The sequence below is a fragment of the Corvus hawaiiensis genome, chromosome 1 (assembly GCF_020740725.1).
Source record: "Corvus hawaiiensis isolate bCorHaw1 chromosome 1, bCorHaw1.pri.cur, whole genome shotgun sequence".
In the NCBI taxonomy this organism is placed as follows: domain Eukaryota; kingdom Metazoa; phylum Chordata; class Aves; order Passeriformes; family Corvidae; genus Corvus; species Corvus hawaiiensis.
In genome coordinates, this window is record NC_063213.1 from 64,315,223 (window position 1) to 64,337,267 (window position 22,045).

Here is a 22,045-nt window from a genome sequence, read left to right on the forward strand (position 1 = left end):
CTAAGGAGCACAGCAGCTCTCATGATTTCAGGCTGACATTTCACCTGCTCAGGAGGTGATGTGAAGCCTGCCCCTCGCTTCTACTTTTTTAAAATTAGGATTTGAGTATAGCTTTGGCAATAGGAAGGTTGTGTGCGGGCTACATGGGCAAACCAGGCAGCTGGACTGCAGGGAACAAGCGCCTAGGCTGTAGGTGAATGACAAAAAGTTACAGCTGGTGCACATTTTGATTTCTTTGCAAATATATACACGTTACATATCGATGTATTATATATATCATTATTGCTATATGTTGATTAAAAACATTAATATGTATTTTAGTTGGTGTGCACACATTAATAGAGATATATTTTATATTTCGTGTATTACATACATTTAGTGTGTATTATATACATTTAATGTTCATATAGCAAAACGTGTGTGTGTAGATATATAGATATATATATACACACACACACACAACACACACATATTCCCAGATTAACAGTATGTTGTAGTAGTCTGTTCAGCCGTGTAGTGCAACAGAAAGTTGTTCTTCAATGTGTGAGGTAACATCCTGAGTAGGAATGTACTGTGTAGGTAAAGGGAAGTCATGCTCCTCTTCCCTGTCCCCTTGGGCTGAACTTGCCGAACTCTTGCTTGACTGTCCTGGTAGCTGAAGTTCAGACATAAATGTACAGTGTGTTGTTTCCTGAAATGGCATAACAAAAAAGGTGGCATGGGTTTGTTTTTTTTTTTTTTGGTTGGTTTTTTTTGTTTTGTTTTGGGGGTTTTTTTGTTTTTTTTTTTTTGTTTTTTTGTTTTTTTGAATTTAAAGGAAATTATGCAGTTGCGTTTCTTAATTCTGCCCCAGGGTTTCTCTGGTTGTTTGCATCTGTTAGTTTTATTCTGAGTTTATAAGATAATCTTATTGTCATATTGGGAGGCAGAAATCATCTCAGCAAACCTGCACAGTGAAGGTTGTGGGCTTGTGGTGATGAACCTGCAGTTTAAGATGTTATTCAGTCCTTTTTTGGGTCTGAGTCAATAATGGACAATCCATTGGTTCCCCATAAGTCGTTTCAATGGCTAATTACTTGCACAGTTGCAGAAATTGTTCTTTAATTCTGTCTTACATTTTTCTGAGTCGAGTTCCAGCTGTTGGATGATATTATACCTCTCTCTGCCAGCCTCGAGAGCCATCTATTAAAAAATCTCTAGTCCCTGTGGAAATATTTAAAAGCAGCAGTTGAGTCAGTCCCTTTGAGCTTGGGTTGGCGGGGGGGGGTGGGGTGGTGGGGTGGTGTTGAGAAGTTACATAGATTAAATTCCTCAAGACTTTCACTTGACCATATTTCTAAGTGGTTCTGGGTGTGTGTATGTTTTGCTAAAGTGAGATAACTGTTGCAGTTGGTGGTGGTGTGAGTGCAGAGTGGGCACATGAGCACACAACAGCTCTCCCTCCACTGGGGTGATGACGCAGAGGTGATCTGACCCATGTAATTATGGTTAAATGTGTCGGGAGCTGGAGCTGCGGCTCAGCTGGGCTCTGAGTCAGCTGCTGTCCAGCATGTGGCTGTTTTTGTGCCAAAGGCTCCAGGGAAGATGCACTTGGTGATTGTGAAACCTTTTTATTGCTCCTGCAGTATGGAGCCATGTGAATACAGGTGTTGGCAGTGGCTTAGCCCCTCATTTTGCTGGCCTTGGATAGGACATGATGTTGGAGAACTTGAGGATCTTTTTTCAAGCTGGGTGGTGTGTGCAGGGGAAGCCCACAGCAGAGCGGTGCAGGCAGGACAGTGGCTGCAGCCTGGACACAACTGGGCTGCTGTGGAGAGACTCTCCATGTGCATTTCTGGAGGCAGCACTGCCGTTTCACAGGGCGGATGAAACCAAGATGGTTCGTCTGGAGCTTTACAGCTCCAGGAAATGAGTGTGGTGTGAAGTTGCTTCAAGGAGTGCTGAGATCTTTGTTCCCACCTTCTGGGAGCCATCTCTTGCTGGTGGCACTAATGCCCAGGCAGTCCCCAGGCTGGTGGGACCTTGTCCTGCATGTTGGGCCTGCTAGGGCCTCCAGCTGGCACTAGAGAGACACTTTGGCTGCAGGAAAATAGGGTGTCAGGTTGCACGACATCCTTTTTCATCCGACACATTGCCTGGGAGGAGGGGGAGGTGACTCCAGACTCTTCACTGGAGGGTGGCCTAGACCAGAGGCCGCTGGTGTGTGGTGGTGAGTGCATTCCCTCCCACAGGAGGGACTGTGGTGACCACCTTCCCTTCCACAGAAGGGGCTGTAGCCAGCTGGTGTCAGAGCACAGGTCCTGTGGGTCAGCACATACTGATTTAAAGACCAGTCCTATCAGCAGGTTTCACCCTGTCACTATTGAAGCAGCGAATGCTGCCATGTGCTCCTTGCCATGAGATTGTGTGACAGAGTGGATTGAATTTCTTTCAGGTTTTACTTTACTTTACTTTACTTTACTTTACATTATTTTAATTTTCTTGTGTTTTTATCACGGTACATTGGCCAGTGAGATCAGGAACCGATGGGTGTTTTTGTGCAACTTCCAGTATGAATGCCAGTGAAGGGAGTGAGTGCTGTCCACAGGCCTGTGTCTGTAACATGGACAGGGGCTGGAGGTGCTTATGACTGTTTCCTAACTGAGCCTGGCTCCCTTAAGGATTTATTAAGTAGTTCCCATGAAAAGAGAAACGCATGATGTCCCATTGGGCCCTTGTTGGTGGGAATGTAAATGGAGGCGTCCTTGGGCAAGCTTTGTTAAAATAGAGCTGCAGCCCTCTCGTGTTTAGTGTTGCTTCTGGTTAGGCCTGAAGCTGCGTTGGCAGCAAAATGGTAAGCCAGAGTTGTTTGTGTAAACCTTTGTTGACAAAATAACTGGATGTACTAGTCCTTTTAAAATGCTTGCTGAGAGATTTTTTTGTCTTTTTTTGGTTGCTGTGGGTGTTGGGTTACAAAGTTTGCTTTCTTGGCCCAGAGCTGCCTGTACTCTAAAACTCTCTGGGCATAGCTCAGCCTTCTTCAAAGTGTAGTAGCTTGTCCCTCGTGCAAAATGCACATCCTGCTGCCAAAATACTGGCTGCTTTCACTGCACTCATTGTGTTGCTTTTTTTGTTGTTGGGGTTTTTTATGTTTTGTTTTGTTTTGTTTTTTAACCCCTGCCAAGTAATTTGTCATAGAATTTTTTTGGGGGCAGGGTGAGGGAAGGAAATGATTTTGATCACAATTTAGCAGCTGAATGCCAATATGCCACTAGAGGAGCAAAGAAAAAGTTATTGCTGGTCACCCTAAACTATGCTTAATTCTTTGGAAGTTGGCGTTGTCTGTCCTTTCTTTGGCACATGGATGGTCTAAGCTCTCCTGCCTCCTGGTGGGGATCGCTGATGAGGCTTGTGGAGTTTCCAGTGTAAGGTGACAGTGACAGTACGCTGTGGTACACTTACCACTTAAGATCTGCCTAGAAATGTTATTCCTTTGCTTTGGCAATGATGTAGCCCCTGAGGAATTCAAGGGCAAGAATGCTCAAATAGTGATTTCCAAAGACCCCAAGACAATTATAGGGCTTATGAAAATATGATGACTTACCTATCTGACTTACGTCTTTATATCAATTTGCTGACTTAATTTATTTGAATGCTAAAGGCTTTAGGGAAATACTTTTCCATGGAGTTAATCTTTTTAACTAAAGCTAGTGCTAAATTTGACATAGACTAGTATTCCTTTTGACAAAATAGCATTTTTCTTCTAAAAATAAAGAAAGTAGAAAACAGATGCCCCATGAGCCAAATTCCACTTGGCTTCGTACTGAGATAAATTCAGAATAACTTCATTGTTATCAATATACAACTTCATTGTAACACTGCAATAAATGCAAATCACTAAACCGGAAGGAAAAATAACCTGAGCCAAGAGGCACAAATGAAAGCCAAAATGGCAACAAGAGAAGTTGGTTCACCAAACTTTGCCTCTTCAGTTTCTGCAACATTCGTTTTAGTGTTTTGTTGGGGTTTTTTTCCCCTCCTCCTAATTACCTGGGAGAACACTTCCTGGCTGTGATAAATTTCTCTGTGTGGGATTCATTATAAGGATTTTAACAATTACGTTTTACCTCCTGCCTAACACCTGGTACATGCCGACTGCTGTTTGCAGAATAAAGGATTAGAGGGACTAATGCTCTGATTTGATGATAATACTTATGTTTCTATTCTCTGTTAGAGCTGATCAGGTTACATTTTCTTACATAGTATTTTTCTTCGGTTTTACTTTTTTTTTTTTCTGAATTAAAAATAATCTGTGTAGCCCTAGGCTTTTGGGGGTTTGTTTGGTTTAGTTTGGTTTTTTGTTTTGTTTCAGGTGCATGCAACTAATGTCTCCTTTCTGTTTCCGTCTCCTTTAGGATGACAGTGATGGGATTCCCTGGTCAGAGGAGAGGGTGGTGCGGAAGGTCCTTTATTTATCTCTGAAGGAGTTCAAGAATGCACAGAAGCGGCAGCACAGCGATGGCATTAGCGGGAGCCTCAAGGCAGTGAACGGTGAGACACCTCTGTGGTACTGCTGGAAGGACTCAGTTCTTTTTCCATGCTGTAGTGGGGAGGGAGACTAGTGCACCATCTGGCATACACTGTGCCCTTGTGATCCGCACAGAGGAACTTGTTTCTGGAGTGCTTGAAATGCCTGGGTTGAACAGTCTACATGGTTTCTGGCTAACTGACTTATGTGGGGATCAGGGTGGAGGGCAGGTGCCAGGCGGGAGGACAGGGACAGGGTGCCAGTCCAGAGGAAAGGAGCCTTTCTAGTCAGTCTGCTTCCTGATGTGCTGAGTATGTCAGCAGAGAAGGTAACCATTTAGAGGTGATTGGCTTCAGTTACCTTGGGCAGAATTTACATACTGTCACTTAGATGCAAGAAACTGAGTAGCATCTGTCTCTGGAGTGATCCAAGTCCATAGGTGGAGGAGCATAGGACCTACATACAGAGTTAAAGGGCTGAGGAGACACAAGCACTGTGACATTGGACTCCCCTAGTTTAGTAGTTCACAGAGCAGTTGTTTAAAGGCATTAAAAGGAGATGCAGACAAGCTTGGGTGACAGGAGCTTGAAAGGAATTGAATTTTATTTTTTTAATGCTCTAGTCAGTTATTATCTGTTGCCTCCCCTTCCCTTAAAGCTTGCTTTAAAAAGCTGTGGTGTCCTGAGAGGTGAATATGAAGTGTGTTTCTTTCAGATTCACTTAGACCCTTACTTGAAAAGGCTTTGTCATGCTGGCTTGAGCCTTGAAAGTGATGACTAGCAGGATTCGGATTTCTGGGCAGGCTTACAGTTTTCACTCACAAGAGCTTATTTGTTTCTTTATGGAGGTTTATGGCAGTTCCTTTTAGGCATGTGCATAACTATACATGTGCTAATGCATTAAAGCAGCAGCTGGGTGCTTGCTTGGTAGGTTATTCATATTTATATGTAGCTTGTGTTGTTGACATGGTGAGTCAGATTCCACTGAGTGTTATTGCCGACAAGGCAGAAAACTAGAGGAATGGCTGGATAACTACAGGCAGCATGATAAAATCACTGTATTGCATAAGAAATTGCAAACTCCTTAATGTATTAAAGAAGACCTCAGACTTCGGAGTTCAGTAATAATATCAAATACTAATCTGATGGGAAGGGGCATCTAGCTTTAAGAGCAAGCCATTTTTGAGCGTGGAGGTGTACACAAAACAGAGTTGGCTTTTTTCCCTCCAACACCTCTGCATCATTGATCTTCTGTCAAACACAATTTCTCTTGGAAAGTTTCTTATTCCATTGTGGGTGTTTTGTTTAGTCAAAGGAAAAAATCTAAAGGCATGAAGCACAGTAATTGTGTGTTAGGAGGCTTTGATGATGTGCCAGGTTACGGGATGACTGAGGTTTTCATGGTGTCTAGTTTCTCCAAAGGCATCTTAGATAAAAAGTAAGTTGGCTGGAAATGCTGTGTCAATGCAGATACCAGACGTGGAGTATGCCACCGGCTTCCCCTGGCAGCAGCAGAGCTCACATCTTCAGAGCTTTTCTCCTTCACAGAAGTAGATGACCAGTTATTTGGGGGTTGGGTTTTTTTATTTGAGCCAGAATGATATTCCATGTTGCTCTTTCTGTTTCCTAAATGATTTTTAAAAAGTGCTGTCTTGGCACTGCTCTGTTTCAACATCTCTGTCGAAAAGCATTTTTTTTTTTAGCCTTTGATATCTGGAAGAATGTTTCAAATGAGCATTGAGAGAAAAAGGAGCAAAAGGGAAGAGGATTGATATTGTGCAGTGACATCAAGAAAATCAATTTAAACATGCAATTTGTTCATTACATTTAAAAAAAAAAAAATGTAGCCATGTATTTTCAAATCCGTGAGTCTCTATGGACTGAGAAAAAAGCAGGTCATCCTGAGAAATTACTGAGCTATTTTGAATTCAGGGAAATGTGTAGTATTTTAAGGATGAGTCTTAGATCCCAGATTTCATACTGTTGGGAATAAAAAATGTTTCCTTGTATGTGTCCTTCATTCAACTTTCAGGCCGTATCCATTGTTTCTTGCATGTTACTCCAAAGGGTAGCATTCGGTTAAATATAGTTTTATGTGAGTCACCCATTTTTTATTAATTTATTTATGTAATGTTGAAAATCAAACAGGTCACCTTTCAGTACCTGGCAAATGTAAGCATTTTCAAAAGTGGAAAGGAAGGGTGAGAGAGGGAATCAGGCTCTCTAAACTCCCTGCTCTGTGCAGGAGTATGGATTGGTCTTGTATGCTTCTGATGCCTGAGGGGACTGCAAGCAACTGGGTAGCAGGATTCAATCTTGGTGCCACCCTCTGTAATGCTGAGGGACTTTCTCTGGTCTGGTTTTATAACTGTCGTTCCTTAAATTTATTTATTCATAGACTTGCAATCTGTGATTTGTTTTAGTAGAAAGCATTTATTTGTAGCAATAGAGGAAGGTAAAAGGTACACCAGCCCCTTGCAACTTGTGTCTTTAAGAAGTTTTTATGAATTTGGAGTGGCTGAAGTTTGATAAACATGCTGCAAAAGTTCCTTTGCCAGTGTTTGTGCAGCTAAACTTGTGTGAAAATGATTGTCAGTGGTATTTCATCTGGTCTTAGTAGTATCATTAATGATTTAGTAGCTGGAATACTGGTGCCTCTTCGATTGATTGTGTGAAAAGCAAATTAATTTTAAATGTGGAAGATGAACCCATTAACAGGAGTCTTTTCTGTATTAAAGTTTCTGGAAGCTCTGATGTGCTGGTGGTGGCGCAGAGACAATTAACTCTGTGCCTCTCTGAATAATAAAAAAAGAATTTTAAATAAATAAAAATTAAAATTACTTTGGGCAATTTTATGTATTATAATACCTTAGCTGTCTCTGTCTCACTATTAAATGTACTTGTTATCCTGAAAATAATCCTGCCATTTTCAGTTTGTGTCTGAAACCCTGTTACTTAAGTGGTTCCGATGAAAGAGAAAGGCGAGTGGGTATGTTTTGGTTGTTGTATCAGTGGTTATATTGCATGCGTGTTTATGTTGACTGTGGATATTTTCAGATTATAGAATGACACCTTACAGTATGCCTTTGTTTCCTGCATGTTCCTCTTCAGCACTTGGGAATATAAAATTTGAAGGAGGTGCTTGTGCTGGTTGTCAAGAAACTCTCTGCAGCCCTAAAAGGGATACTGGAACTCTGATTATGGAAACACGGTTGTGCGCTGGAAAAACCCAGAGGGACCTCTTGAGTGATTTTGAGTAGTGCTACCTGTCATTTGCGTTAGGATTTTAAGAATAGCGATTGGTGTTTGGAATAGTGATACCAATTTTCAGAGATCCTCATCTAAAAGGAGAACTAAATCCTTTGGGAAATTGTTTTCTTCTCGTGTAGCTTAGAATGTGAGATAAGGCCATAAAAAAGGCAATGAAAGATGTAATAATGGCTTGCATTCTGTTGATGAGAGTAAACCCAGTACCCTCAAAAGATGATATTATAAAGCAAACTTTTATGACCTAAGATTTTAAGTTCTGTTTTTCAAAACTTGCAATAAAGAAATTTGTGATGCGGAAGTGTGTTTCTTGAATGGAAAAAGTGACAAAGTTTCCTTATTTGTTTAAGATGGTTAGTTAATCTAGAGAGATGACAAACCAGACGTTAGAATTATTCAAGCACATAGTTTGTTTTCACCAGCTATACTTTGTCCTAGAAAGGTGTCATGGCAGTTTCCAAACATGTCATCTAGGTTAAGCTCACAGCAGCCATAATCTGTTTAGGAAATCAAATGTATGTGAGGGTATGCTTTGGTTTAAGGCAGAAGTTGAAGTCTTGTTCATTAAGGAAGTAAAGAGATGAGATGAGTAAAAAAATGTAATTTTGCTATTCTGAGAGATTTCACCTTACATTTAAGGTTGTTAAAGGAAATTATTTATTTTATGTATGTTCTTTAAAGGAGTGGGAGCCATGTCAGCACCTGGATGGAGGTGGTGGTTGGACCATAAAGTCTCCGGTGCCCCTTTCTCCCGTCACAGAATCACAGAATCATTTTGGTTGGAAAAGACTTCCAGCCTTTGTCTGATCACTACCTTGTTAACTTGACCATAGCACTATGTCCAGTTGTTTCTTGAACACCTCCAGGGATGGGGACTCCACCACTTCGTGCTGGTCTGCTTCTGCCCTCAGTCATTCCCACACAAAAGTTCATGTGACTTTTGTTGGGGAGTTGTTTTTTTCCACAAATTATATGTCTCCACACTGACAGGCAGGAGCCTCTGAGACAGTTCTTGGTGGGACTGTGCTTCCAGACCCAATGGCAGCACCAACCTCTGATTCCTGGGTCTGCCCATCCCTTGGCTTCCACACTGGCTGTTCAAGCCAGCTGGGGCAGGCAGCAGTGCAATCTGAAAATAGCTCTTTTTGTCATTGATGCATGCGTTTTCACACGTTCGCTGCTCCTGCATGGGGGTTTCTGTCCATGCTCCCCAGTGAGCCATGTTGAAAGGAAGGTGCCCAGTGATTGGGTGGCATGGGACTGTCTTCATCTGACTTCAGCTTGTTGGTGAAACATCTTTTCCCTGGCCGTGTAGATGGTACTCCAGGCGTGGCATGAAAATTACAACAGATGTGGTAGAAATGCTTAAACACTGCTAAGCCGGGTGCTTCAGCTCAGTGCCATGTATTATCTGCCAAAAGCTAAATAAGGGGACGGCAGCAGCTGCCAGCTGGGAACCATGTCTTCCCTTGGACTACGTCTCTTCTCCTCTCACTCGTGCAGATGAAAACACAGCAGCCCTTGAGGAAGTGCTGTTGTTTCAGCTGCACCTCTGAGTACCCAGAGCGGTGTGGGCCTCCTTCCCTGGTTGGGTCACTACTCAACCTTCAATTTTGAACAAGAAAGCAGCCCTCTTCATTCACTGTGATGGTTCAGATATACTGATAACTTCATCTCTCTTATTTCTGAAGGCTGCAATTAAGTACTGCAAGAAGGTTTTATGCTAACGTTTGTCTAGGGAGCTTTTCACTCCATCAGTGATGTGAGATTGTGTTTGTTGACAGTGGGTAATGTCTGTCTGTCTCCTAAGCTTTAGTAGAAGATTGTAACTGTGCCAAGGACCCTTGTCTGTAAGTGGATTTAAAAAAACGTATTTATAGAAACAGAAATACCTCTTTCAGCTTTGCAGTATTTTCCCTTTACATTCAGAGTAAACAGCCTTTTTGGCTAGTTTTAAACTGTGATTAAATATAGATGTTTTCAACTAAAAGGTTCAGAAAATAAGCATTTGAGCAAATTTGTCATGGCACTCAACATCACTTTTACTTCGGTGCTTGCTGTCAAGTGAATTTAAAGATTAACAAATAAGTAATAGGATGTTTGAGTTGAGCTTCATTGAAAATTTACAGATCTATTTTCCTTTCTTTGTTTTCTAGAACAGAATTAATTTTGAACCTGCCAGGGACTTGCTTGTTCATTGGCTGACACAGGTTCTTCTTTGCCTTTTCAATCATCACCATTTATAAAAAAATTTGCAGGCCAAATTATGCCCTCAGTGATGTCTACTGAATTTGATTATGTCCATCCAAATTGTGCTTCTGTCTTAATATAATTTCACTGTTGGCAAGACTAATAGAAAATTTTCTTTCACAGGACACCCATATTCCTTTTCCTCTCAAACATAACAGGGATGGATATTTCTTTAGCCTGTGAAACAGAGAAATTATTTAATTAATTTTCTTAAAACTTATTTCATGACCATCTAAAAAGAGTTTCTGTTGCTCTTGAGTGCATTTCTAGGCAAACAAATTCTAAAAATAATCTTGCCTCCTTGCATATTGCTAATCGTAATAGAAAATGAAAATGGCAATGAAGAGTCCGCAGAGGCGTGTGCATAATCTGTAGCAGACTGAGTTACTGTAGACCTAAAATAAATAAGGTGAGGAAAGGTGGGAAAGAGTTCAGCAGTAGCTGATGGGTCTGGCCCCCCTCCTTCCACCTTGTGCCGGCTCTGCCATTTTTCCGCCCATGCAGTACATCCGGTTCAGAAAACTAGCATGGCAGAAAACTGGCCCAGAAAAAAAAAACCTTAAAAAAATAAGTAATTTTTTTCTAGTTTAATGAACTACACATATCCATTAAGAGGTCAAGTGAGCACCATGTGCTCATTTGGTGGAAATGTGGGACCAGAGTACCTTGACTGAAAGCGGGAGGAGGAGGATACCAGACTCTTCATCCTTTTTGATAGTAGCAAGCTGCTTGACTTGGCACATTCATCTTGTTTAACCACAGCCTTAGGACTGGCACAGTCATCTTGTCTAACCACAACCTCAGATGCTAGAAGGGACAACAGTTGCCAGGAATATGAGCAAAAAAAAGATGCAGCTTAAAAGTTCATTGAAAAGTGCTTCACAAGTGTAGGTGTTAGGTTTATGTTTCTCTTACAAACAAACAAACCAAAAATCAACCCATTGCCCGCTGGTCTAGGGAAGTGATTGCCGCACTCTACTCTGCGCTGCTGCAGCCTCACCTCGAGTCCTGTGTGCAGCTTTGGACACTACAATATAGAAAATACATAAAGTTGTTAGAGAGAGTCCAAAGGAAGGCTATAAAGATGGTGAAGGGCCTTGAAGGGAAGCCATTAGAGGAGCTGCTGAGGTCACTTGGTCTGTTCAGCCTGGAGAAGAGGAGACTGAGGGGAGACCTCATCGCAGTTACAGCTTCCTCATGAACGGAAGAGCAGGAGCCGGCACTGAGCTCTTCACTGTGGTGCTCGGTGACAGAATTCAAGGGAATGGCCTGAAGATGTGTCAGAGAAGGTTTAGGCTGAGTATTTGAAAAACATTTTTGACCCAGAGGATGGTTGGGCATTGGAACAGGCTGCCCAGGGAAGTGGTCACAGCACCAAGCCTGACAGAGTTTGAGAAGTGTTTGGACAATGCTCCCAGGCATGGTGTGACTCCTGGGGATGGTGCTGTGCAGGGCTGAGAGTTGAACTCGATGATCCTTGTGTGGGTCCCTTTCAACTCAGGATACTCTATGATTCTATCAACCACCTCCAACACCACTAAGACCTCACAAAAAAACACACCAGAAAAGCCCCACTCAAAACAAAAAAAAACCCCCAAACCCATGACCTACATAGTGGTGAAATTTGTTACATTGACTGTCCGTGATTCAAAGCTTGGCCTTAACACCAACAGAGAAAACGATTTTGTTTTCCTTGACTCACGGTAATTCTGTATAGCTGCTGCCTTGGGTTTGTTTTCTGTATCAACAGTCTGGAGAGCACCCTTGAGTGTAGACAGGCAAACTGTTTCATTCTCTCTTTTATCGACCATAGTATCTCCAGCCTAAATTTGCACCATGGCATCTTTTTGGCTGGCATGTACAACCAAAAGAGTGGTGGTGGTTTTACCTTACAGGATTGCCAGCTCTGTCAAAAATTGTACCTTTTGTCAATTCTAGTTTGCTTATTTTAGAAATGAGAGTAAATCAGTGCCACTAAATCAGTCATTAAAATAGCATACTCCATTTTATTAAGAAAATAGGAATGTAATGGGAAATAAAATGAGTATTACAAGTAAGTGCAGAGATGTTTCAGTCGTACGGACAGACTGTGTAATGCACTTCACTGTAGTTAGTCCTAGGGAACTGTATTTTCTGAAACTGTCTCTGCTTGGCTTTGAATAAGGCCTTTGCTAATTATTTTTACACTACAGCTTTCAGCTTTTAGTGCAAGACTGTATTTGTGGAGTGCTTTCAGAGTATTAGAGAGAATATGTTTTCAGCCTTCAAGGGGCTGTCTTGTGTCCTAGAACCTCCACGGTAGTTTTTATTTGATGTGGGGGCATTTTAGAAATGACTTTCTGTTTGAAAGAGTTTGAGAACTATATGCTCCAGCAGGACATTTCTAAGGCCATTAGGCTGTGTTTAATTAGAGCAGGTGTCATGTGTGCTGTAAGCCTTATTGTATCAACCCTGACAGTAAAGTGGTTTTAGAAGAAAAAGCAGAGATTCTATAACTGCTGATGGGCACAGTAGCCACTTCAGCAAGTTGCCTGACACAGCTGCCAATGTACCATACTCTTCACCTCAAACCCCCTGCGTTACCTGTGTTCAGAGGCCTTGACTTGTTAAGAATATGGGATGCCAATCAAAATAGGTTTGGGGATCTTTGTAGTGATGTGGAGTAAACTGAAAGCACCAGTAGATTGGTATAATGTTATTTTAGGTGTCATTGGTCCACATCTGAGTGTAGAATTTCTGGTGTGAAAAGCAAGAAAATCAGTCACCTTTTTAGAGCAATGAAAGTCTTCAGGAATTAGTCACATTCATTTCACAGCTTATAACAGCCTGGGAGAATTGGTCTGTGCTCTGAGCGCATGCCTCCACATTTTGGTTTGGTTTCATTTGGATCTTTTTGATTTAAAATCTGCAAGAAACCATTCTGGAATAACTGCTCTCTTTAAGTAACTGATGATGATGAGAGGTTCATCACATAGCAGATATGTTCCAGAGCTTGTGGGTGAATGTCTTCCAAAAAATAAATATAGCCTCGTATGTATACAGTTAAGTCATAGCAGATTGCTTTCCATAGTAATAAATGTGCCTGCATTTTTAAATCTTTGTGTGTGTATGTGTGTCTGACTAGCACAGATTTTTTACAAGTGGTTAAGGTGATGTTGTATTCAGAATTAGTTGTCATGTTTTCAATAACCTGCCTCAGATGCCCTTTGTTTCCCAATTTAAATGAATTTAATAGTGGAGGGGGTTGTTGGTCAAGTCAAAGGTATAGATGCAGAAGCCTTGGGCTTAGGGCAACAAGGGATGACAGTGACAAGCTTAATTCATAAGTGTTGTTTCTGGTACATCTGAAGGAATTTCCAGCTCTGACAGCTAAAGACGGCTGAATTTCCACCCTTCTCCATCCTGTTTTCTCCCCTTACAAGACTGTTAGTGAGCATTGCAATCGCAGTCAGGACTGTGTGATGTTTCAGATCTGTCCACTAAGAGGCTAACTCATTCCAGATAAGCCCTGAACAGACAACATTCATTTTTTACTTTGCTCAGAATTTCCTGTGCTTTGTTCTCCATCTGTTTGTAAAAGACTGTGTTATCTTTGAAAGCCTTCATCTTGTTTTCTTTATTCAAGCTATACGCTAAAATGGAAAAAAGGGAAGAGCTGGAAGGAGCCCAGCTGGAGCAATCTGCCAAAGATCCCGCAGAGGGATGGAGCTGGCAAACTCCTGAAACCTCATCAGCTGACCTCTGGTGCAATTTGGGAAGCCAGGAGATAAGCCACTTTTCCTGCTAAAGGTTTGGCAGCCTCAGCCAGCCATTCTGAGTAATGCCTGAAGACCGCACCAGCATTTAATTGCATTTTTCTCCTCCTTCTCTCATCCCCCACTTAGCTTCAGTGGTGGTTGACCTTAAAAATATTTCAGCTCAGCCTCTTCTTAGTCTTTGTGTGTGTGTGCATGTGTGTAAACAGACATGTTAGAGCTAAATCGCATCTTGTGCTCTCTTCTGGCCAGGTTGTCTCAAAAGCAGCTCTCCGTAAAATACCTCCCTCAGACAGTGGTTGTTGTCTCTGGTACTGTGAAAGGTGAAAGCATTTCATGGCCAACTGTTTCTAAAGATGCTCTGTGAGCACCCCAGTGTTTTTATGTTACGTCTCCTGTGTATGTGGATGGATTGAAAGATGCTTAAAAGTTATGAAAATGGCACAGAGAGACTACAGTTTTTTTCCTTTCTTCACAACGTGGGAAGTTTCTTTCTGTTCATGGTGGAAATGCTGTCACAATGTTAGCAATAGGGTGCAACGATAGAAACATGTCCTTTCACATATCTATATTTTCTCATGGAGAATAGGCATCTAGGTTGTACTGGCACATGCACATACAGGTGTATTGGATGGATAGGGCTGAAGAGGAATTTCATCCCCTTTTATTTTTTCCTGACCCCTGCTCCCTTGCTGGGATGTTGAGATCTTGTTTCAGAGCCTCAGGCTCTCTCTCAGTCTCTCTCTCAGTCTCTGGCTCCATATGCCAGAAGGAAGTGTTAAGATTGCATGGAGCCACAAACCTCTGAGGCATGGTACCCGAGTTGGCTGCGGCTGGGGAGAGGCATATTCCTGTTACAGAGTCTGCATGCAGGACTTAATTTCCCTTCCCTCCTCTTGGTTCCTGTAGTGTATCTGTCTAGAAACATGCTGTTTCTCTTCCAAGAAGAAGACACCCAACTGTTCTCTTTATTGTGACAATCTACTTGACAGGGCAGCAAGCAAATAACTTTGTTTTGCCAAGATAATAAAATCTGGTGCTTTTTAGAGTACTTGTTCTGCCTCTTTGCATCTCGGGAGGTCAGCAGCAATTACCTTCAGGTGGAAGTCATGAATAAGGGATAGAAGTTACAGGAATGTGGCTTGAATTCCAAATCTTCTTGAAACATAGGTTTTTGCTTCTCTTCTCCCCCTCCCCAAAATCAATTGAAGATGGCCTTTTGTGCAACAATGAGGTCTGTGGTTAGGGACTAGTTGTCAAGTTTTATTTAGATGGAAACCTGTCCCAGAAGCTTTACCTCATCTCATTGTCCTGTAGGGATGAACTTCAAATGCCAGTTTATGTTTGCCTGGAACTGGCCGTCTCCAATTGAAATGAACAAGGCTGTCTTATCTAAGTAGATAAACACAGCCCATTTGCAATTGTAGATTTAAATGCACTCTTTCATAGATTACCTCAGCACAGTATGGCGCTGTCCTTGAATATTTAAAGTCTCACTAACAAGAGACCAGAATTAAAGAGTAAATGCTCTTTGTGAAAAAGAGGTTTTTGAGCTGCAAGTTGATGCTGATCTCTGCTAGGCTGGAGGAAGACTGTTTGGTACAAAGTCCCCTTTATGCCAGCATGGCAGGCGCTCCAATAAAACTGGCATGCAAAGTCATGAAGGTTGATTAACATCCACAGCATTACACAGGGTTATATACAAGTACTCTGCTTATAAAATAGAATAAATGGGCCGTTAGTTAAGGCATTGCTTAGCACAGAAAATGACCTTTCTTTATGTTGTGGATCTAGGCTTCTGCTGTTAACAGCCTGGAAAGCAGACTTTTTAGAAATAGTTGACTGATTGGAAAAACGAGTTTAAAATACTTTATGCAAACTTGAATATTGGGGTTTATGGGGAAAATTTTGCAGTCTTTCAGTTTCTCTGGCATAGCTGGATATCGAGATGGTGCTGGATTGCCATCTGGCTGGATCAAAATTATAACTGCTCAGTAATTTTCTTTTTAAAGCCTCTCAAATAATTTTGGTCTCAGTGGGATTAGTCTCGTGAAAACTAGATTTGCAGGGAAACTTAGAAGGGGACAGACTCTTGTGAGAAGAAGAGTCTGCTCTTCAGTCTGTGCTTTCCTACTTCCAGGGGAGATTCTGCCAGTACAGACAAAGGGGTCAGAAATTTTAGCAAGGTTTTAGGAAAATAACTTTCAGTTTTTGTTTTGTGGCTGCTCTCCCTCCTGACCTTTGTTGACTAGATAGTTCTTCAGGCAGCAGGAACGAGAGTAGACTGAAGGAGATGGAGTTTTCCATGCTGTCTGTTCCCCTTTGCTCAGGCTGAAAGCAATGGAAAAGTACTGGTTTGGTGTCCTTTTGTCACGAGAAGTCTTCAGTTTCCTAAAGTGCTAAGGAGGGATCTCACTGAGCTTTTGGTTGGTGTATCTGTGTGCTCTAAAGTTGAATGCTATTCTGCAGCTTGAAGTTCTCAGCCCCAAGGTTTGGGAACAGGTGGTAGCGTCAATTTCAGTGGGATTTGGGCAATTCTTGTGGTATGAGGAGGGGGAAGGTGCCTTCTGTAGGGGCAGATTTTGTCCTGACATGGCTTTTTAAGAGCAGAAGAGTATTTTGGAGGCTAGCACTACTTACATAGGTCGTGCTCTAAAACCAGGTGGGGACATGCCAAATGAAAATATGACATCAGAGGAATTAATTTGCTAAGGTGTAAGAAACTTCTGCTTGTTCAAAAGAGTGCACGTTTCCCTCTGCCCCCCCACCCCAAAGCTTGCAGCTCAACTGACCGTAGGTACCGTTTTGAGGAAAAACGGGGGTATGGCCCTTCTGATTGACACCTCAACACAGAGCTCATCTGAGAACTTAAAGAAATACGTAGTCAGAAATGACAGTGAAGAACAAAGGGAAAGCTGCTGGAACCTTATGGAATGCAAGAGATTCCCACAATGTAAGTTCTCCCTCTCAAAATTCACCTTAGTACAATCTATGTTTAAGTCTACACAAGCTGCAGTTTTGCTGTACTTACTAAGCAGCTATGTGCAGCAGATGTTGCTGAACACATTTGTGCCGTCTCTAGAAACAGAGCATCCCAAACCTGCATAGGTCCCTGAAACACTGATGCATGGCTTCCATCAGAATTGCAGAGAAACTGTTCCTGGTCCAAATCTAGCAGCGTCTGCTGCCGGTGCCTATTGTGAGAGATGTTGCTATTTATACCCCTTGCTCTCTGTGAAATGTAAGTCAGGATTTTTAGGTTATGATTGCTCATAGGACAAATATTTTCAGATACTTCTATGCTAATACTGGACAATTAGGACTCCTCCCTCTCTGTTTATCTGAGCTCTTCATCTTTTGTTGACAACCTTTTTCCTCCCTTTTAACTGGAAGGAGGAAAAGGTATTTTGCTGTTTCCTCAGTGTACTTTTCCTCTAGAGCTGCTTGTGTTTTTTATTCTGTCTTTGTCCTCTTATTATCTGGGCTCCCTTTGAAGTGTGAGGGTCTGTTCCTGTGCCATGCAGTGCCGAGCTGTGCCGGCAACTCCAGGCTGCTTGCTGCAGGCTCGGTGTTACAGCCATGGAGATATCTTTTTTTCCTTTCCCCCACCCTGACTCCTGGGCCATCCAGCCTAATGTGAGAACAGATTGGCCTTAGTATTTGGAGAAAAGATCTATAATAAGCACGGAGGACATGCTGGTAAAAAGCATCAGCATGGTATACCAGCTCTGTTGGAGTACTGACTGTACATTAATTCTCTAACTTATAATTAGCTATATTAAATTTCAATTTTCTGAAAGGAACCATTATCAAATAACATTCTGTTTGAAATCTCAAAGAAACATAAGGAATGAAAGCTTAGTCCTCTTATGCTTTCATCTTTCAGAAGCAATCCCTATCTCAACATCTTGACCTACATTTTCTTTTTACCCTCTCCAAGAAACATTGTGTGGATTTAATGTCTCAGAAGGGAGGTAAGGGTTTTTTTTAATGCGTTTGTATGTGTTGACATATAAAGTTTGGGGAAAACAATGAGGCCTTCATGTCCCCAATGATTTTTTTATTAAAAAGACTTGAAAGTGTTTTCCATAGTATCTCTGAGGCAGATTTTAGGTTCAGAAAGAAACTAAATGTAAGAAGCCCAGCCTATTCTTTTATGGTCCACTTATATCAATCTTGCTTCTGCCAAAGCCTTTCCTGATTTTACATGGCAGTAGGAAAAAAAAATTTGGGCTTTCATTCCTTCTTGCATCCTGCTCTCCATTTGCATCTAGTCATACATTTTCTTTTTATGATTAAATGGGATGTTTTTTATGTTTGCTTGTTTTGTGGGGGGGATGGTATGTTTAAAATGCTGGGTTTGTTCACATTGGTTCTCGCCCTTACTGTGTAGCTGTTTGGTGTTACTGATAAACAGTTCTGCATGGGAGTTAGACTTTAACCTGGATGGCCTGGGTGTGCACAGAAGCAAAGGCTGTCAGTGCTGCTTTCCCATTAGATTGGTCCAACTTCCCCTATTGAAAGGGTATTTCCCATACTCACAGTGTGCTTGATACCATCTTCTCTGCTTCATCCCAGCACATGGGATTGATTATGTCCTGGCATCTCCAACTGCAGGATGAATGTCACTATAGCCTTGCCCCATGTGGGAACAGGGAGAATTCTTCTGCCTTTTGTTCAGTGGGGTTTTTCTTGGTTTTTTTTGGGGGGGCTGGTATGTGCGTGTGCCTGTTATCACTCTAAACACATGAAGTGCTAAATGCATGCTAAACATTAATACTATTTAATAGTCCTTGCAGCTTGAGAAACGTTGTAGGGTGGGAATGTTGTAGCTCCAGGAAGACTTTGTTTGAACTGTTTCAGTTTAGTATGTCTCTCTAGCTTTTTATTCTCGAGGTACTGTGAATGTACAGAGGGATTCCATTTGCCTTACATTTTTTCCTCCTCCAGTATTGTCACATCATGTGGAAATAGAGTTAGGCAGTGTTTTGACTATCAATAATATACTTTTGGCCCTAGATCAGCGGGTTTTTTTGATTGTAGTGATACGGTGGTGAACTTCAGTATACTCACAGTCTCTTTGGTATATTTTGAAAGCTCATTTACCTCTTTATCATGTATTTCTATGCTGTTCCATTGCATGTACCTCCCACCCCCTCACTCCCATTTCTCTGATGCTGTACTTAAAACAAGAAATATGCTAATGGGTGCTAGCCTTCAATTACACCAATACATGACAGGAACGTTCTGTGTAATGAGTTCTTGGTTGGGGAGGAGGAAATAGTATTCTTTAAAAATTGGAAGATAGTACTTTATCTCCTTTGCCTGTTCAGAAAGATAAAACCATTAAATGCACATCAGTATATAGTCTTGACTGTATAAGGGTGTGTTGATGGTTGTTCCAAGGTTTCTATTAAGTCAGGAAGCAGCTAATGTTGTTTCACTTCCTCTTCTGATGCCCTGAAACATGAGCAAAAAAAGCTATTTAATAGCAGCAGAATGTTTCATGGTGCTGGAATTTAACTCCTCTGGGGGCTGGTGTGTCGGGAAGTCTCCTTAACATTTCAGAAGACTTCTCTCCAGCATCAGATTTTCAAGTGGCTGCCCCCCTACCTCAGCTCTCATCTCTTCCCCCCGTGGTTTGCCTGCAGAGCTCACAAAAGGGAGGTGAAAGTAAGGTTAAGCTGCTGGTCTCAAGAGCTGGAAATAGAGATGGAAATTGCTTAGCTTGTGAGGAGTGTTTCCTTAAAGGCTGTTACAGCACTGATGTTTCCTATGCCGATGCTTCAGAGATCTGCATTAATGCTGGCAAGAATCAGTTGTCCCCCCAGTTAAAATGAGAATGGTCTCCACGTACAGTCTGGCAGGTGGCTGAAGTTGTCGTTATCCGACACCTTTAAAGTTGAGTCACTCTCCCTTTGGCCTGTGCTCCACTTGTGCAGTGAGATCCTCGGAGCTCAGCTACAGGCTGGATGTAGGGTCCTCCTGCTTGTATCCCCTCACCTGCTCTCCAGTCACTGCAGTGCTGGAGCTGGTCTGGGAGGGCAGGGATTTCTCCTAAGTGTCTTCCAGCTACAGATTTATTTCCTGGCTTGTACTTTTCCATTGCACGTTCCCAGCAGGTAGGTGGCTGCGGTGCATCAGAGAGGCATCCGCCAACCTGTGCCACTGCTGTCAGCATCGCGTAGGAATGGGCCGGAATCCCTACCTTAGGCAAAGGCTTAGTGCTCAAATAGAGGTGAAATGTCATCGCTGCCGTGCACGCCCATGGCAGAACAATTTGTTCATTTGTGTTGGGCTTTTATACTGCACTTGTGCTTTCAGTTTGCTGCAGTTGGTCTCAATGTTTTACTGTCACAAGCCTGCTCTCCTCTGACAATAACTCTGCAAACAGATTACAGGGAACTGAGTGCAACAACAAGGCAGTTCTTCATCCTGAGCGTGGAGCATACTTCTCTGACCTTTAATTTTAGAAAGTGAGGAAATGAGACTACTCACTTGCCTGCCCCTACAAGAAATTAAAAAAAGGAAAAAAAAATTCCCTTCCCTTGTGAAGGGGAGAGTACAGATCTGCAACAGATTTCACAGTAAGATAGGTGGACTTTTTTTTTATTTGTATTGTTTTTTTTAAGCATCCTGGTTTTGAAAATATGGTTTAAATGCGTTTACTCACTGTGGTAAAAAAATTCTTTCTGTGACCACAGTGCTGTTTCATGTGTTAGAACCATGTCAAGTGTTTTAAAGAATATATTTTTTATAATCAATTTAGCAAGCTAGATGAAAAACCAGTGACAAGGATGAAGGCATCCTAAAAGATCAAAGGCTGAGTTTTGGGAGCTTTCCAGGTGGTTGAATTTTCATGTTGCTTTATGATACCTTGTAGATGCTTTCTGTGAAGGAAAGGAAATAAACACTGGGTAGAGGATGCCAAGGGGAAGAGTTCTCCCACAGGAAAAGCAGCTCTGGTTTTCCCCTGAAGAGAGTTCCCTTTCCCTACTAGCAGCAAGGCACTGAGCATCATGGATGACATTTAGGGTTCTGGACAAAAGCCTTTGAAACCAACAGCTTAAAAAAAAGTGTTTGAGAATTGCTCAGGCAGCTTCCTCCCCTCCCACTTTCTGGGATGTCACAGGACCTTATGCTGGCCTGGTTGTCAAGTCTATGTTAAGGCTCTCAACAGACGTGTGTGCACTCACGCTGGCAGGGAATTTGAGATCTGGCTTCAGGCAGTGGCGGTGCATCCCTGGTGTTGTGGGAGGCAGCCTGCCTCCCTGCTTCAGTCCAGCTAGACTGCCCTGACCTCCTGCACCAGGGGAGGGCTGTCTGGCATGTTGCTGAAGAGGCTAGGGTGTTATGTTAGAAGAGACTGTGACCTGGTTTTTTTTCAAGTCAGTGGATATTTAATTGCTCTATACTCAGAGATCGTAATTCAAGTGCTTAGTAGAAGGATGTGACATGCCAGAGGAAAAAAACCCATTGTCAGCAAAAGAGGTTGAACAGCTTGACTCCTACAGCTGACTGATGGATGATCTCAGAGTTAGGGAGGGCATGTTCACTAAAAAGTTATTGAAAATGTGGAGCAAAAGTAATTAAAGTGGTTTAATTCAAGTATCTGTCATATGTAACTTGAATTCATGTAGAACACCTAACATTTAGCTCAATCAGTTTTTCCCAGGACAGGATGAGGACTTTTTCTCTCCTTTTCTTTGACTGAAAGTTCAGAGCACCTCCAGTGAAGGGAGGGCTGAATCCATGCTCGTATCTGCTGGCTGCATGGGACAATCACTGTCGCTGTATCAACAGGCTGTGTGTTCTTGCAGCAAACAGAATCCTCATCTCTCCTGTCACATTGGGGAAAAAATTTCTATCTGTCTGGAGGGCTGCCCATGCTCCTGGCAAAAGTCATGAAAAGCAAATCCTCAATGACATGCATTAAAATATCAAATGGGACTGTGCAATTAGACGTATGTCATTCAACGTTTTCCTTTCACAGCTTTTGTCACAGAGGCGCAGAATTAGAGACAATTAAGCAGAGGATAACTTCCCCAAAAGGGCTTTCTGGCACTTCTCTTGTCTTTTCCCCATCCTTTTTATTTGAGCACACTGCTGTGCTGAAGCCCTCCTACTCTTTCAGAATCTGCTGTTTTGCTTACTTTTGAGGTGTGTGTAGAAGCCAAGTCATACGTTTATGTCTCTGATAATTTTATTTAATTTGGTTTACTTGAGAAAGAAGCAACTCAGGCTCTCTCTTCTTGCTGCTTCCGATT

General features: G+C 42.1%; 1 protein-coding gene across 2 annotated transcripts in view; it reads left to right on the forward strand.

The window, feature by feature from the left end:
• Positions 1 to 22,045, forward strand: part of JARID2 (jumonji and AT-rich interaction domain containing 2) — a 214,405-nt gene that overhangs the window by 87,677 nt on the left and 104,683 nt on the right. For both annotated transcript variants that reach the window (XM_048308408.1, XM_048308398.1), the window contains exon 2: positions 4,395 to 4,530. In XM_048308408.1, coding sequence (XP_048164365.1) covers positions 4,395 to 4,530 — 136 coding nt within the window. The remainder of the gene's footprint in view (positions 1 to 4,394; positions 4,531 to 22,045) is intronic.